At 36.7% G+C, this 17,010-nt stretch overlaps 1 protein-coding gene across 1 annotated transcript; it reads left to right on the top strand.

Annotated features, from left to right (window-relative positions):
* The first annotated feature begins 3,059 nt into the window (after positions 1-3,059).
* Positions 3,060-16,575, top strand: LOC129279999 (monocarboxylate transporter 2-like). Its single transcript, XM_054916059.2, has 5 exons — positions 3,060-3,345; positions 7,398-7,541; positions 11,512-11,871; positions 12,744-13,259; positions 14,089-16,575. The coding sequence occupies exons 1-5, from the start codon at positions 3,150-3,152 to the stop codon at positions 14,250-14,252; spliced, it is 1,380 nt and encodes a 459-aa protein (XP_054772034.2). The 5' UTR covers positions 3,060-3,149; the 3' UTR covers positions 14,253-16,575.
* Positions 16,576-17,010: the final 435 nt, after the last annotated feature.

Raw genomic sequence — 17,010 nt, 5'->3', positions numbered from 1 at the left:
TGTTCAAGCGATATGTCTTTGAGTGTATCACACCGTCATCTCTTTCGTGCGTGAGTGAATACATTTGTTCACATCCCGGGTCTTCGGGGGTCATTTTCATATGTCAGATTGAAAATATTCATTGTTTAAAGAATAAAAATGTCACCTTGCAATTGATAATTCAAAATCCGGCCAAAGTTTACCATAATTTGGCTGCTGTTTAGAGATTGCCTCTATCCACATTTTTTAGGGTATGGGTCTGATGCAATGTGCCGAAAATATCTAGGGGCACAGACTTGGCAAATGAACTACAAATCTGAAACTGTGCATGCGAACAAAGAGAGCGAAACAAAATTGTAACGTTTTGTTTTCGATATTTTTAAAATAGATTTTGATATAATATTCAGAAAATGGTACGATTCACTTTTTTTTCTTTTCATGGTTTTTCTGCTTTCTTCATGTTCTTTGGTTGCAAAAGTCATTGACATAATATCTGTAAGTATGTAGATATATGTTAACTCGCCTCAAATAATGTATCTGCCAAGGACGGTGACATAAATTTTGATGTCACAATATGTAAATAAGGTCACAATCAAGGTGCGCAGTGAATGCTGTCGCAAACATAAATGTTGTTCTAGGTGACGAGACCCGTTCTCGTAAGAAATAAAATTCGTAAAATCCCCAGTGCCAGGAAGGGTTCTGCTAATAAATAGTTCGTTTTTAAATGTAGCAATCTAAATAATATGAATGTGCAACGTTGACACATCTGAACGCTAGGCAATGAACTGCCACAACGGTTTAACCACACTACATTCAATTTTTACGTTTTTTTTCGTCCTTGCCCTCTGATCAATGAACCATTCTCATTCCTTTTATTGTTAAGACGTTCTGTGTTGCAATACTTCATTTATGAAAAATACTTTATATCACGGAGCTTTCGCGTGATCACAATTTGATTTTTCATTGATTACTGCAACTTCGAAAAACGCCTACGCTGCCAAAAGAAACACATATTGCCAGGCGAAGTACTAGATCTTTTTTTTTCTGTCAAAGAGGAGGGGTGGTTTTGACATGTTTGAGGGCTTTAAGGGCGTGAAGTTGGACATCATTTCAAAACAAGAAAAAATACGCATTTTATTTATTTATTTATTTACTTATTTATTCATTTTTTTATTTCTTCATTTTTTTTTTCATATATTTGTTTTTCAAATCTGCTATCCCCCCTGGATATTATACATTGATACATTACTAATAATGATAACAATGGATTTAAGTAACATATCCTTCATCTAGATATAGGTACTGTGGGGGTTTTTCGTGGGGGAACTGAGCATTCGCTTCAAATCTACATTTACGTTAATATCTTAGTATAAAGCAGCAACAACATTTGTTGGTTGTTTTCTGGCGTGAAGTAGGCACACATATCTACAATTTTATAATAAAGAATACTTGATAAATGAAATGGTTTCGAGCAGCTTTGAAAAAATCAAGATAATTTCAGCTCGTGCAAAATGTAGATAGGAGATAGTAATACTTGTCGTTGTGGTGTTATTTTGTTTTATATGCAGAATAACAACATTGGAACCGGAATAATCGAACGCCTCCCTAAAATCTCTACATACAACATTAGACACAGATATGCTATTTTCTGTTATAAATATCATGTTACGTCAGCAAAAAAAAATGTGATCTCGATAATTATTTTCTCTTTCAGAACTCATGAGCATGATAACAGTTGCTCAATATCTTCCAATTACCATCGAGCTATCCAGGAGTTAGTTGTTAGTTCCGTTGTGATATCTGCACTAAAAAGAGCCCTCATATTTAATAACATTTGGTTCATTATTTCTGGGAACTTGCAATCAAGATTGATTTAATTTTTTGTCATATCTGCAATTTGCTCCCTAAAAGTTGCTAAACCTTACTTATCAGAATGTACATTTAATATGTATCAAACTTTGTATTGTGTAGTTCTTAATCATGTTTTAATTTGTTCAGTTTAAACTGATAATGCTCTCCAAAAACAGGCATCATTTCTGTTTTGTTACAATTGGTTATCACATATGCAAGGAAAGGTTTGTGCGGATACTTTATCATGATATTTTACAAATTAAAACAATTGTTATTTTAACATCTAATCAGGATAATATTCTCTTCTAGGAAAAGAAGTTATGTGAACTATTTTTTTTTCTTGAATTGTTGAATTTTCTGACTCTATTTGTTTTTCTAAGGTAGCGAAAATTTAATTTCCAAATTAATCCGGACCTGTCTGACAAAAACTCGCTGTTTTATAAAGTGTATAATATTCTATCAAATGTATTTTAAGTTCCTTGTAGTTATCACTGACTTTGTAATCAGTAACTTTGTATCAATCTTTAGCAATGTATTGTGAGCTTCCACAGAAGCACTTTCCTGTATGAACGACCTTTTTATGCGTTGCACTGTAAAAAAATATTTGGTAAAATTTTAACCAGCACGATGATAATTATGTGTCCAACCAATTTAGGGCAGTATTTTACCCAATGCGGGAAGCATATTGTCCAGTAAGGTTGAAGAAATAGGCAGTAAATACTTAGAATGGGCGAAATTTTCATCACACTGGATAAATAAAAATGCCCAAAAGAAATGACAAATGTTGGTTGGACACATAATTACCTCAATGGAGCATTTTTACCCAATATTTTTTTAGAGTGTGGTTCCCACTATCATTAAATTCACAAAAAACATGCTTTGCTGTTGTGAACATGGTGAAGAGAGAAACAAAATTATAATTTTTTTATATGACTGTATGTTTTGTTCTCAATCACTGACTTTGTATTCAGTGACTTTCTTTAGCCATGTATTAGCTTCTACCGAAGCGCCTTCCTGTATATGACTATAATGTGAGAGCATTTACGCGTTGGTTCACACTATCGTTAAATCCACGACAACCATGCTTTGTTGTTGTGAACATGATGAATAGAGAAAGGTCAAGCTAGATTTACATGACTATATTCCTTTCAACCATAAACTTTTGTATTGCCCATACCCATAAATATCTCCTAAATATCTTTTATGTCTACTCAATTCTGGTTGCAATCGTACTGTTACCTCAATATTCAATGTGTTTAATAGGTTATGTGATTGTACTTTTGCTGAAGTGCAGTTTCAATTTGTGATCGTAATTCATAATGGGTAACTGTTATGAAATAATTTCTTCTCCAAGCTTACCTGTAATAGTATGTATCTTCTTGTCAGCATCTGGACATGTAGGTATAATAAAGGCAATAGGATTCTATATAAGCGACATCAATATTGATCTGAAAACCACACCGACCGACATGGGAGTTGCACTTGGACTTCTGAACACCGTTTTCTTCGTACCAAGTAAGAACTTAAGTTAAACAGTCTTGCTTTTTTCAATTGAACATTATGTAATGAGATGGCATTGCTTCGTCTTCTCAAAACGAACTTTCTTGAATTTACTCTGAAAGATCCTGGAATTTTCCATAAAAATCCTGGAATTCTACAAATGTTCTCCAGTCTTCCGTAAGATATTATACTTCACTTCTATACACATAGACCATCATGAAAACATGAAATATCGGGCCCAGTACCGTAATGAACCAGAAAAAATTGAGGGGCAAAATATGACGTATCGGGCAAAAGAATTGCGAGCAAGCAAAATTTTCACATTTTCATTGCAAAGATACAATTTTGAGATAGATTTAGACATAATACTCAAAAAATGATATCATTCCTGGAAATTATAACTTCCTGGAATGTTTCACTTTCCAAAATGATCTTGGAAAATAGCAAAATTTCCCAAAATTTCTTCCTGGTTTTCGGGTAAAGTGGAATCACTGTGAGATGGGGAGTGAAAATGCCAATTTTTTTTTATTTTACTTAAACGGGTACTCCGGGCTGAAAAAAAAAATGATTTGAAAAATAGGAAAAACAATTGATTTTGATCAAAATCGAACAAGGAATAACAATGCCATGACATTTTATTTCGGTGAAACAGTTTGAGTCATGTCATCATGAATATTCAATGAGCAAACTGATGATGACTTAGTCGAACTTGTTCTTTTGTATTTGAGTATATGAAAATATGTTCATTGATTTTTTTCTTCCAGGAATTCAAAAATTGGGTTGACATCTGATTTACGAAATATCTATGATTCAAGTAATAAAATTGGACAATGAACAATTTGGACTTAAATCATAAGCCCTGAGCCCACCTAATTAATGTTCATGACGACTTGCGAATAACTGTTTTCACATAATATACCTAACCTAAAAAATTCAACAACTTCTATATTAAATTTCAGTACAATTTTCATTATTTTGTTTAGTGAATTTAAGTCTATTTATTTAGATTTAATTATTTTCAGCCCGGAGTCTTGCATTACAAAAAATGTATTTGGAAACACTTTTTTAATTCCGTTACCCACGTTAAGAGTTGAAAAAAAATGAATTGAATTGAATTTAATGAAGAAAAACTGGCAAAAAGGTAAAAAAGGTTGCATTTATGAACAACTGCCAATTATTTTAAAAATAATGTATGAAAAGTCAAGTTAGTCATTTTACCAAAAAGAATAATTTTATTAAGTTCACATTAGTATTGATTTTGATATTTTATGCCATAGATTGTGGTTTTTTTATGGAATTAGAGGGACTCCGTTGTTATTATTGGAAAGGTATTTATTGAATCGTAAGCAATATGTGAGCATTGGCAATAATTAATCAGCATATAGCAATAAACAAATGGGCGTACCTCAGGGAGCTAATCTAGGCCCATTATCATTTTTGTCTCACCTGCATAGCAGAGTGAAACTATAGGCGCTGCTTTTCCGACGGCGACGGCGGCGTCAACACAAAATCTTAACCGAAGGTTAAGTTTTTGAAATGACAGCAACTTAAAAAGTATATAACCTAGTTCATGAAACTTGGCCATAAGTTAATCAAGTATTGCAAAAAAATCCTGCCTGAGTTTCAGGTCACATAATTAAGGTCAAAGGTCATTTAGGGTCAATGAACTTAGACCATGTTGGGGGAATCAACATCAAAATCTTAACCTAAGGTTAAGTTTTTGAAATGTCATCATAACTTAAAAAATGTATAGACCTAGGTCATGATATTTAGACATAGGGTTAATCAAGTAATATTGAACATCCTGCTCGAGTTTCACGTCACATGACTAAGGTCAAAGGTCATTTAGGGTCAATGAACTTTGGCCAAATTGTGGGCATCTGTTGAATCACCATCATAATTTTGAAAGTTTATGGATCTGTTTCATAAAACTTGGACATAAGAGTAATCAAGTATCACTACACATCCGTGCGAGTTTCAGGTCAAATGATTAAGGTCAAAGGTCATTTAGGGTCAATGAACTTTGACCAAACTTGAAGGGAATTTGTTGAATTACCATCATAACTTTGAAAGTTTATGGATCTGATTCATGAAACCTGTACATAAGAGTAACCTAGTATCACTCAACATCTTGTGCGAGTTTCAGGTCACATGACCTTTCATAGTTTATAGATATAGTGTACAAAATGTGGATATAGGGGTAATCAAGTATCACTGACAAGTTTTAGGTCACATGATCAAGGTCAAATGTCAATGAACGTAGCATTGTATCATTATATGAATGATGTTTTTGTGAATAATTATTTTATAGTCAGCACTGCTGCTATATTGAATCGCGTGATGCAGGTGAGACTGCCAGAGGCATTCCACTTTTTATTGTATATAAATGACTTGCCAAGTATTAGCAGTATTTTATCATTTATTCTCTTTACTGACGACACAACAATATTTGTATCTGGTAATGATCCTTTTTAATATTAATATTATATTAAATACTGAAAAAGCTAAAATTCAACGATGGTTTCTTGCCAATAAACTTTTTAGTAATTTCGAAAAAACAATAGGCTTAGCTATTTGGTTGACATTGTTAATTTCACCGAGGTCATCCAAGAGTGTTCTAAAATTAGACTACTAGAAATTGGCAGAATGTTCCTCTTGAAGACAATACTAGAAGCTTCCAAAATAGTGAATACTAGAAGCTTACATAATAGTGAATAGTTTGTATATAAGCTGGCAGTTTCTTCAAGGAGATCATCACATCACTTTACATCAGATCAGAACTTAGAGTTTCGCGCCAGACTTTTTGTGAGAGCATATAGTTTATTTCCACCTGGAATATTTATCTTCTGTGGAATTATTTGCACGCCATCAATGAACTATTTGCAGTTATTTTGGGAGGGGAATTCTCAGTTCTCTTCGAGATCAGCAACCTGTTTTAATGAACGCTTTTCAACCCATGGATTGCTGAAATTGAGTGTTAATCATCATCAACATCGTCTTCACGGACATTTTAACTCGTTGCAGTGACTCTTGTTATTCATCGTGCTTCAACATCAGTTTCATCATCGCCATCATTGTGAACTGTAATTTAAGTGAGAGTGTTTAAACAGTTATGGACCTTTGAATATGCCTACGAGATCTGAAATTACTAAATTAGAATAGCAAGCGGTATGCCAAATAATTACCCCCAAAAAAAGTGGGGGGGGGGGTTCTACGATCAAGTGAAGAAGGTGGATGTTTTTCTGTGTGTGATGAATATTTCCTCTAAATTCAAAGCAATTTGACAGCTAGCAGTTTAGAAAATAAATACGACCCCCCCCCACACACACACACATACGCACACACTATAATCACGTGAAAACATAATTTTTTCTTATTCACTCCGTGAGGGTTTGCTCGCACCTCTGTGTGTGTGTGTGTGTGTGAGTGTGTATGTAGTTGAGATTTTATTTCCCTCCGGTGTGGTTCTTTCACGTCGCCTACTAAAAGCCGTGTCCAAGCCCCCGAAAATCGTGGATTTATCTTGAATCACGTGGGCATAACACATCGTGTCGACCTATTTACACTCGTGCGGCTGCAGGTGGAACTATAGTAGAGTAGCGGTAAGTTGTATTTACATGGCCGTCTGCAGAAATGTTTCGCTTAGGGAACAGCACGTGTAAACTTTTTCGAAAAAAAAGTCGAAAGCGAGGGAGTGAAGCGGCCGAGCTTGTCATTGAGGCGCTTTTGCATTGCATCTTGTAAAGATAAATGAAAGAAAATTGTGCAAAATTATGAATTTTCATTTTGAAAAATGTAAAATTTCTGGGGCCGGGGCAACTGCCCTCAAGCTGCATAAGGCCATGATTATTTAGCAATTATAAACAAAAAATTTTGGCCCAAACTTCTCGTCTACCTTTACAGATGGAAATCTTCTTTGGAAAGGGCTGTTCATAATTTTGTCCTCATTCCCATTGCAGAGAATCTAGTAGTAATAATATCAGCAGCAGTATTATTACTACCATCGTTATTATTATTCGGTTTCTTTTTTCTAACCATTACGATCCGTCTATATCTCTTTTCCAAAGGTCCAATAATTGCCGCCCTCTATCGATATCATTTTCTTCGTCGTCCGTTGGTTATATCTGGGGCGTGTCTTCAAACATTAGGAGTGGCGTTCTTGTCATTGGCAACGAGCAAAGCTCAAATGATCATCTTTCTATCAATGACAGGTAATTATCCGAATAGACGTTCCACACGTATTTTACAGACTGCTTTCCATTATCCAATCTCTTACTTTATGTACCACGAATTGCATGGTCCCGTTAAGTTGCTTATTATGACAGTTGGTCTAATATCACTTGGTCTAATTTTCAGATGGGCTAACAGCATTTGGGGTAATCCCACTAAGTCCAATTTTCATTTGGTCTAATGACCACTTGATCTAATAGCCAATTAGTCTAATGATCACTCCCAGGGTGAATACTCCTCATGAGACCATATTCAACAGTCTAGTGCGCATGCGCATGCATGTCAGTGTGAAACAACGAACGTAGAGGGCAGCAACACACAGCAGTGTTGCTATTACGAAGGTCCACCCGATACGCGCATACAATTGAAGCGGCGCGCACAATATGGTAGGCATGCCAACGAAACCACGAACCGACACAATACACTTAGGGATTACTAGCAAAATAAAGATAAACTAAAAGATTCTGACAACGCTAGATTCAAAATAATAATAGAAAAATATAAACATTCCAATAATTGAATAATAATGTACCTTATTTCAAAATAATTGTTAAATGAAATTATTGTCTTAATCTTTTTTAATCTTCAGTAAATAGGATGAATTATGTCATCAAATAAACCAATCTCCTAATTTCACCCCGATTTTGCCAAGCTCATTTTGTGACCGTTCTTAAGCTCCGCCCCTCACTCAGAGAACCATTATAGTAGATTGTAGTAGAGTTGATTTTTTTCATTTCCTCATTTTCAAATTTTTTGGTATAAAAGCTTTTACATCAAATATCATGTATAAAAATAAAAATCATTTATATTGTATTTTTCCTAAAATATAAGGTGGTATTCTGAGGTCATTTTATCTTTAAAATATTTTATTTTATCTCTTAAAATGAAATTGGTATTCTGAGATGACATTTTATCTCTCAGATAAAATTTAAAATTTTATCTTGCTTATAAATTTTACCTTGCGTATCTATGATGATACGCAACAGAGCAGTGGCTGCGTAGACATACCCATCGCGTATCTGGCCATTGCAACGCGGGTAATGTGCTTGCACCCAAGTTACTTTGAAGAAAAAATAAAATAAACTTAAAAGAGGGTATGGGCTATTTCATCTCCGCGACGTTGATTTCGTCAATATTTCTAGGTGAATTAACTCCAACTGTTGGCATGAAATTTAAGAGAAATGATAGATTCATTGAGAACAACACCTTAAAGTTATTCCTGTACAATCAGGAAGCATTTCATAAGACTTTTCTTGACTAATATTGTCTTTGAAATGATGCTTGAAAAGATGCGATATAGACTTCGAAAATAAGAGATGAGAGTAATGCAATTTTAGTTGAAAAGAAATCTCTGTAAAGACGCGCTAGCGTATAGTGCAAGCGTATTGAAGTCAATAAATTGACGCAATCTCACTCCTTTGCCACACCTCCTTGCGGAATGATTTTCCATTGGTTGAGTGATATGAGAGAGCTATAAAAGTGCGTTTCTAATTGGATATTGAATAAAAAATAGGTGTGTCTTACAGAGATAAAATGAAGATAAAATTGTTCTCAGAATACCAATTATCAAAACAAAGATATGTGAGGTTGATACATTTTTCATCTAAATTTCGCTGCACCACATCAATGCGCCTACACAATCCAGCGCAATGGTGGCTTGAGTGTGTGTGTGTGTGTGTGTATTTGAGTTTTGTCAGACGTGTATCAATCAGATATGATTATTTACGTCTGGGACCGACCTTTAACGTCACCATCCGAAAGACGAGCATGAATATGCCCGGCGCGGCTGGCGTCCTGGTAGGTTTGGCCGGTTTACCGGACGGTGGTATCTGAAATTCTGCATGCATGCTTTCATAAATTGGTGTAAAATTATAGCATGAAAATACTACCTTCGACATAGACCTGCACCCCTTGATAGTTCATAAGTCGATACCCCTCAGAATATACATGGCTCGATACTAAACCGGATAATTTCGGTCTAATGTGAGGTCTAACGATGGACTAGGTCTAGGGCTTGCCTTGGCTTTGCTCGTGTAGTGGCCGTATTCGATCTCTGCCTGATGGATTGCAAAGCTGGGTCGGATTTGTGGATATTACATACTGTATACATATTTTTATGCTCCAATCTATACTATAAGTAAAAATTAAGATTCTAACCTTGAATATTTATCGTTGCTCAACTGCCTTAGTGCCACAACAGTGACAGACCAAGTCCATATCGTTCGAGTCCATATCAAGCTTGGTCGATTCACGTCGAGTATGCGGCCAGCACTGTTGTTCGCGCAGTGCGCGCACATACCCATATGTGACCGCAAAACTTTCGGCGCTGTCAGGATAGAAGATCAGAGTCTTGGCTCTGGTGTTGGCTTGTGTAGTTTTGGTAGGGGCAGCAAAATTAAGCAGAAGAACGGTTAATGCAACGTCATCAGACTATGCATTCTTATTGATTTGCAAACTATAAAAATCATGATTTTTGTCTTACTTTTTTAGCAAAATACATTAAAATTATTAGAATAATATTTAACGTTCTTTATTTAAGTTTTCATTATCCATGAAAAATATTGAAGTTGAACAAACGAAAAAAAAACTCAACTCTACAATCTACCCCAATGGTTCTCTGAGTGAGGGGCGGAGCTTAGAGTGGTCACAAAATCTGAGCGGAGTGGACCTTCCTAAAAACAATACTGATGTGTGTTGCTGCCCTCTACGTTCGTTGGTGTGAAATATACAGCAATGAAAGTAAAAGCGACGCGCAGTGTAGAGCACAAGTACGCTCAATGACGTCATAATGAACTACACGTAAAGGCCACCGCACACCTTACGACCCGACCGGTCGCCGACTGGCTTGCGACTCAGTGAGGGGAGATGAATCGCAAGGCAGTCATAAGCCTCGACACCGCACACCTTGCGATCCGATCTGCGACTCACGCATGCGCTTTTTGCTTTTTGGCATAACAACAAAGAGAATGCGTTTACTACTGCGTATGCGCGTTGTTTATCATATACGCGTCGTGCAACTCTGCTGTCTGATTGGCTGGAATTTGGATTGAGCTTGCGATCCAGTCATAAGGATTCGACATGTCAAATCCTTCCGATTTTCCTTGCGACTTGTCTCTGACCGGTCTGCGACTCTGAAGCTGACATGCGCTGTGACGTCACATCTCCCCTCACTCAGTCGCAAGCCAGTCGGCGACTGGTCGGGTCGTAAGGTGTGCGGTGGCCTTTAGTCGCATGTCAACGCCCAATTTGATCTAATGAAGTGATGATGCCATAATGTGATATTATACAAATAATGCATGCACATGAGTTCATTAGGCGATCTATCCTCACGCGAGTTGAGGCTTTGTTCAATCCATTGCACGAAGCTGAGTGCAATGTGTTGCACACAGTCTCAACGAGAGTGGATAGGTCACATAATGGACGAATGAAGTCATGCATCATTTGGTTTATATCCGCTGTCGTGATTATTGTCATAATTTCAATAGATGAACCTACTTCAAAAGACCGTTGGCCCGTCCGATGGGGAATCTTTTGTACTACAGTGTATTAAAGTGCGTGTATACAGTAACTACCGTCCCGACTTCTTTCTTTCACCATCATCGAGTAGCGATTAGCATGTAAAATCGCATAAATTATCTCACAAAACGGATCTAATGTTGTGCCATGATGTGATAAGTGATATGACTTGTTCAATAAAATGTCTCCTTTGGGGGGTGGGATAGATGAATTATATTGCATGGATTTATTTCACGGAATACCAGTAACACCTATAGTTAGGGCCAATATTCCACTCATCTACATGTACGATTCGTGGAATATTTGCCCAAACTCTTGGAATATTTCTGGTATTCCATTCTGTGCCATGCAATATAATATAAATATTCAATTTTTTAGGAGTGCATGTTATGCATGTAAAGAATATGTGTTGTTTCAACTTTTCATATCAAACAGGTTTTGGAATCGCTACCTTGATTACGTGTTGTATTTTGACATTACATCATGTGGCTCAGGAAAACTACAATCTATGTTACGGCCTTGGTTTGAGCGGGTATGGCGCCGGTATGGTCCTTTTGCCTATTGTAGCTGAATTCCTACGTCACCCGTACGGTTGGAGAGGTGGATTGCTCATTATAAGCGCCCTTATAGCGCATACCATCCCATGTGCTGTGGGAATGAGAATGAAATTCGCCGAAGTGAGTACACAGAGAAACGGTTTTAAGCCAATCGAAAGCTCGTCTACAGGACCTTCGGAAATGGACATAAGGGAAGAAGGCGAAGCAACTAAATGTCATGGCTTAGGCCTGTCAGAAGGTGAGTTCTAAGGTCGGAAGCTTAAGTATAAAACAGATCCGTTGAAGGCTCAGTGGGGCCAGTATTTTTTTATACCGCTCGATTGGTCTATGTTGATATTTTTTTTAAAACGGTAACAGGGCTTACACACATACACACACGCGCACACCTTCACCCACATACACACCCCGCAGAGGGGGGGGGGGCACTTCCATTGACGAGTGGATACCATGCGCCACCAAGTATTTTCCATATTCTGAAAATGCACCCTTTAACAAGTATTGGCGTGTGAAACCCAACCCTTAACAAGTATTGACAACAAAAGGCTACTCTTGGCAAGTATTCCCTGAATTGAACCCCTAAACAAATACAGCGATATTTTAATTGTCATGCCACTGCGTCGCCCGTCGGTTTTACTTCTACCTACCTCATTGGTTAAGTACGGGCCCACCTCCACAAATCCTACTCTGAATACATAGTGTTGACTGATGGGGCAAAAGTACATCCTTTAAAAACATTTTATTTTTTATACCCTCGAAAATTTGACCCTAAACACATAGCTTTCCTAGCGAAGTAGACACTCTTTGTTCATTATTTCACTATACGTGGGTTTTTTTGGTCGCGCAAAGTATCGACTCGTCAATGTAAGTGGCCTTTGTCCCCCCCCCCCCTACCCATATATATATATATAGATATATATATATAGATATATATATATATATATATATAGATATATATATATATATATATATATATATATATATATAACAAAGTGTCCATCGTAGGCAACCTCAATGGCACAGATCGCAACTTGACTGTCTAACGTAAACAGTGCAGATCAGTGAGACGGACGTGTCGTGATTGCTATTTTCCCATCTATATTTTTTTTTCAGGAGACAACCAATATCGGCATGTTGATGGCTTTCGTAGGTTCACCAATATCCTTCGTGAATCTGATTTCTACAAGGATCCTGTATTTACCCTGATATTTGGTGTGGATTTCGCATTCTATATGGTGTACAGTGGTTGGCACTCTTTTCTCGTACCGCATGTTCTGCAAAGAGGAATCTCGGTCCAGAAAACCATTATCTTGACATTCTCAGGAGCAGTAGGGAATACTCTAAGCAGATGTGGTGTAGGTGCCATTACAAACCACCAATTCAAGCCGATTGATGTCTACATCCTCGCTACAATCCTCAACATCGGTGCTTTACTCGTCGATGTGCTTGTAGTCAACTATTACGTTATGTTGGTGACATCATGCATCTCTGCCATGTCCGTCGGAGGGAGGGCGGTGGTCACAACGCTTATTGAGAGGGAAAGAGCATCTCCCGACAAATTCGATGTTATCTATTCACTCGCAAGATGTACTTCCGGAGGTGGGATGTTTCTTGGAGGTTATTTAGGTGGTAAGTGGGAGTTTAAATCCATTAAAGACATTGACTAAAATATCTCTTCATTCCTATCAGGCTAGCAAGCAATGTTTCAGTTGCAACCATACAACGACCCCCAAATCGACTTTATGTCATTGGGAATATCGTAGGCCTAGAAGGTTTGATAGGTCTGCAGTTGGGTACTGTTAACGGTGACTGCGGCGCCATAAATTTAAGATACATGAATCCAAAAATATTCAAAATTGAACATTTTTTTTATTTTCTTATATCCTATCATGGTTACTTTCAAAGAAACAAACTTGTACACCCCTGATGTTTGATGGATGAAGGCAGGTCCCTTTTTTAATGAAAAGCAAGTTTGATAATACCTCGGTCATATTTGCTCTACGGCAAACGGGAAGTTTGAGTACAACAGGAATTAAACAGACAATGGGAGCACCGGGAATGGTGAATACATAGGCCCTAAGCAAATTATGTTTCATAAAGTTATGAAAAATATTTCTTATTTGATATAATATGATGTAATGAATATATTATAACATAGTATAATATACAATAATATTTTCATCCCCACTACGTTTTTCTTTCTTTCTCTTCTTTTACCCGTTATTATTTTGGCCAGCCGATTGGGGGGCACGTGCCCCTCATGCCCCCCGTGGTTACGCCAGCGAATATACCTGCAAACGGACATATGCCCCTCCTTTTATATACGCCCACACCTACAAAACAGCTCTTAAATTAAAAAAAAAGCACACACTCATGCCGTGACGCATTCGTTAAAAACAAGTACATGTAACAATCAACTTTAATGTTCGTTATTCTTTTTTCTTTATTTTACTCCCAGGTTTAGTCGCTGACACTTTTTCTTCGTTCAATGCTACATTCACGATGTTACCGATCATTGACGCCGTTGTTCTTATCCTGATCTTGGTGATGAAATGTAACCCTAAACCTGATGATATTGGCAATTTTCAATTGAGAAATGTGTCCACTCCTGATGATGGATAACAAAGCTTTCCGGAACTTTGAGATTCCTCATCGCAACTCTTCTCCACTAACCATCGCCGCCCATCTACTCAGGACTTATTAGGGCCTACTCGATACTTTACTGCTTCAACTGCTCATTTCCCAAATCCTTTTATAATAATTATCATGGATTAAAATTCCCATTCTTACCCTTCCCTATAATCTGTCAACTTTGTGCTTTATTGTGTTGTAATATGGATCTTTTGGTGCAAGTTCATTTGTTTCTAATGTTCACCTCGCTTACCTCGCTCACTTACAGTTCATTTGAACTTTCCCGGGATTGTTGCCGGTCCAGAAAGTCAACAACCGCTGACGTTATTAATTGAACATGTCAATCAAGATGTACCTGAATGGACCATACACATGTATAGCATTACATGCTCGCATTACTTGTTTGATTAGATACCCATGTCAATGATTGCAAAAAGTGTTATCGGATTATTTTTGGACTTCTCCAAGGCCTTCGATACCATTGATCATAGTATTCTTTTTTATAAACTGCATCATTATGGTGTAAGGGGCAAGGCCTTGGAGTGGTTCAAAAGTTATCTTACAAACAGAAAACAATTTGTCTCATTGAATGGAGTAGAATCTAAAAGCCAACCAGTTAATTGCGGTATTCCTCAAGGGAGTATCCTTGGCCCCCTGATTTATATCATATATGTAAATGATTTTCAATATTCATCTCCACTTTTGTTTTTTATTCTATATGCAGATGATTCAAGTATATTTTTCTCGCATAAAAACCCTCAAATGCTTGTAGAGATTTTTAACACCGAGTTGCAAAGTATTTGTGAATGGATATTTGCCAATAGGCTCTCTCTTAATCTTGATAAAACAAATTTTATGTTATTTAGTAACTCTCTTACAAATTTACCTGACAATATTTTATTGAATGATGTCCAGATCAGTAGGGTAAAATCAACTAAGTTCTTGGGACTTTTTATAGATGACAAAATGACCTGGAAAATTCATACAAACCACATTTGCTCAATTTTATCTAGAAATACTGGTATAATGTACAAACTTAAATCAATGTTTCCACTCCATATTATGCAAATGTTATATTCTACTTTATTACTCCCGTATTTAAACTATGGCATTCTTGCCTGGGGAAATTCTAGTAAGCTTCAACTTGATAAAATTTTGGTTATCCAAAAGAGAGCAATTCGTATAATTTCCAATGCCCATACAGGTCCTCTCTTTTTAGAAAAGGGTGTTTTAAGAGTTTCTGATATTTTCTTTCTGCAGTTGGGTTCTTTCATGTTTCAACTGAATAATAATGACTTGCCTCCGGCACTTAATTATATGTTCATAAAAAACAACCAGTTGCACGACTATCCAACACGCCAAGCATTTTCATTTCATCTTCCAAAAACCAGAACAAAATTTGCCCACAATACTATTATTTATTCAGGTCCCAAATATTGGAATTCTCTCAATATCGATATAAAAAGATCTGTTAGCTTAACTGCATTTAAAAGAAAATTGAAAACGTCTCTTTTGAGACAATATTACTTCTCGTAGAACCCAACTGTACGCTTTAAATATACAATATATATTTACCTATTTGAACTCAATTGTGTATTACTTTTAGGACGGTCGGAGGGTGGATTGGGCACCTGGTAGTCAGGGAAACTCTTTTATCAACCACGTGCCTCTTCGAAGTTTGCTTCCTTTAATACTTTTTCTCACCTAGCAACTATCAAGGTTTTTTTTCTTTCTTTTCCTCGTCTGCCAGGTGCTCCATCCCCTCACTATGTCCGTATGTTTGTCATTGTAAATAAATTACATGTATTAATATCTACAGCTGCAGATACCCTTACAAAGGACCCGTCTACTATCTTCTATTTCATTGGCATACGACCAATTCTGTCAAAATATTTCATGTCATACTTACACGTCGTAATCGTGAACAGCAATATAATAGACGGGTCTTCTCTTCTCTTCTTTCCTTCTTTCTTTCTTTTATGTTTTGCTTTGTCTTTCTTGGTCTTGTCTAGTTACCTGTGTGTCCCTGTTCTTTGTAACGTTCTCCGTTTCCGTCCTTGTCTAGTTTCTGTAACTTTCTCCGAGCTCAGCTCTATTTTTTTTACTATAACTATTTTTAGCTATCAATGATTACACATTAATTATTTGTTAAGGGCCTATCCACAACAAGCTTTTGCTTTACTTTAGGTCCATCCACTTAGATTATGCATTTATATTGTAATTATGCATACTATTTCGGAATGAGTTGTATGTTTTTCTTTGTATTTTGATTGATTTGTGGAAAACAAATGAAATTAAATTAAATTAAATTAAAAAAAGTGTTAATGTCCAGTTTTTAGGTTGCAAAATTAAAGGTTTTGTTGCACTTTTGTACCGAAAGTGATTTGTTTGCTCTGGTTTCAGGTCTAAGTCCCCCCAAAATTCAGGTCATGATTCGCGCTCGCAGCATTATATGGTGAAATCCTCATTACAATTTTCCTTCATGTTGGACAGTGCTGATCCTTTTTGGCTCAATAAATCAAAAGTTTCAGCTCGCGCTTCTCGCTCGCAGTATGTTTATTGTGATACGTAGCCTGACCAAGGAGATATCACCTCACTCCTTGGCCTGATCAACCACAGATGCGGATTTCGAGTTAGTTCGTACTTTGAAAATGTGTAAAAAGTAAAAATATCACAATATTTCAGCTCACGTGCGCGCTTGCATCATTCATTGATACCGTTCCTTTTCATGGTTACAAAAACTGCATAG

Source organism: Lytechinus pictus, chromosome 17 (genome assembly GCF_037042905.1).
Source record: "Lytechinus pictus isolate F3 Inbred chromosome 17, Lp3.0, whole genome shotgun sequence".
NCBI lineage: Eukaryota > Metazoa > Echinodermata > Echinoidea > Temnopleuroida > Toxopneustidae > Lytechinus > Lytechinus pictus.
This window is presented reverse-complemented; position numbering and strand designations above follow the sequence as displayed.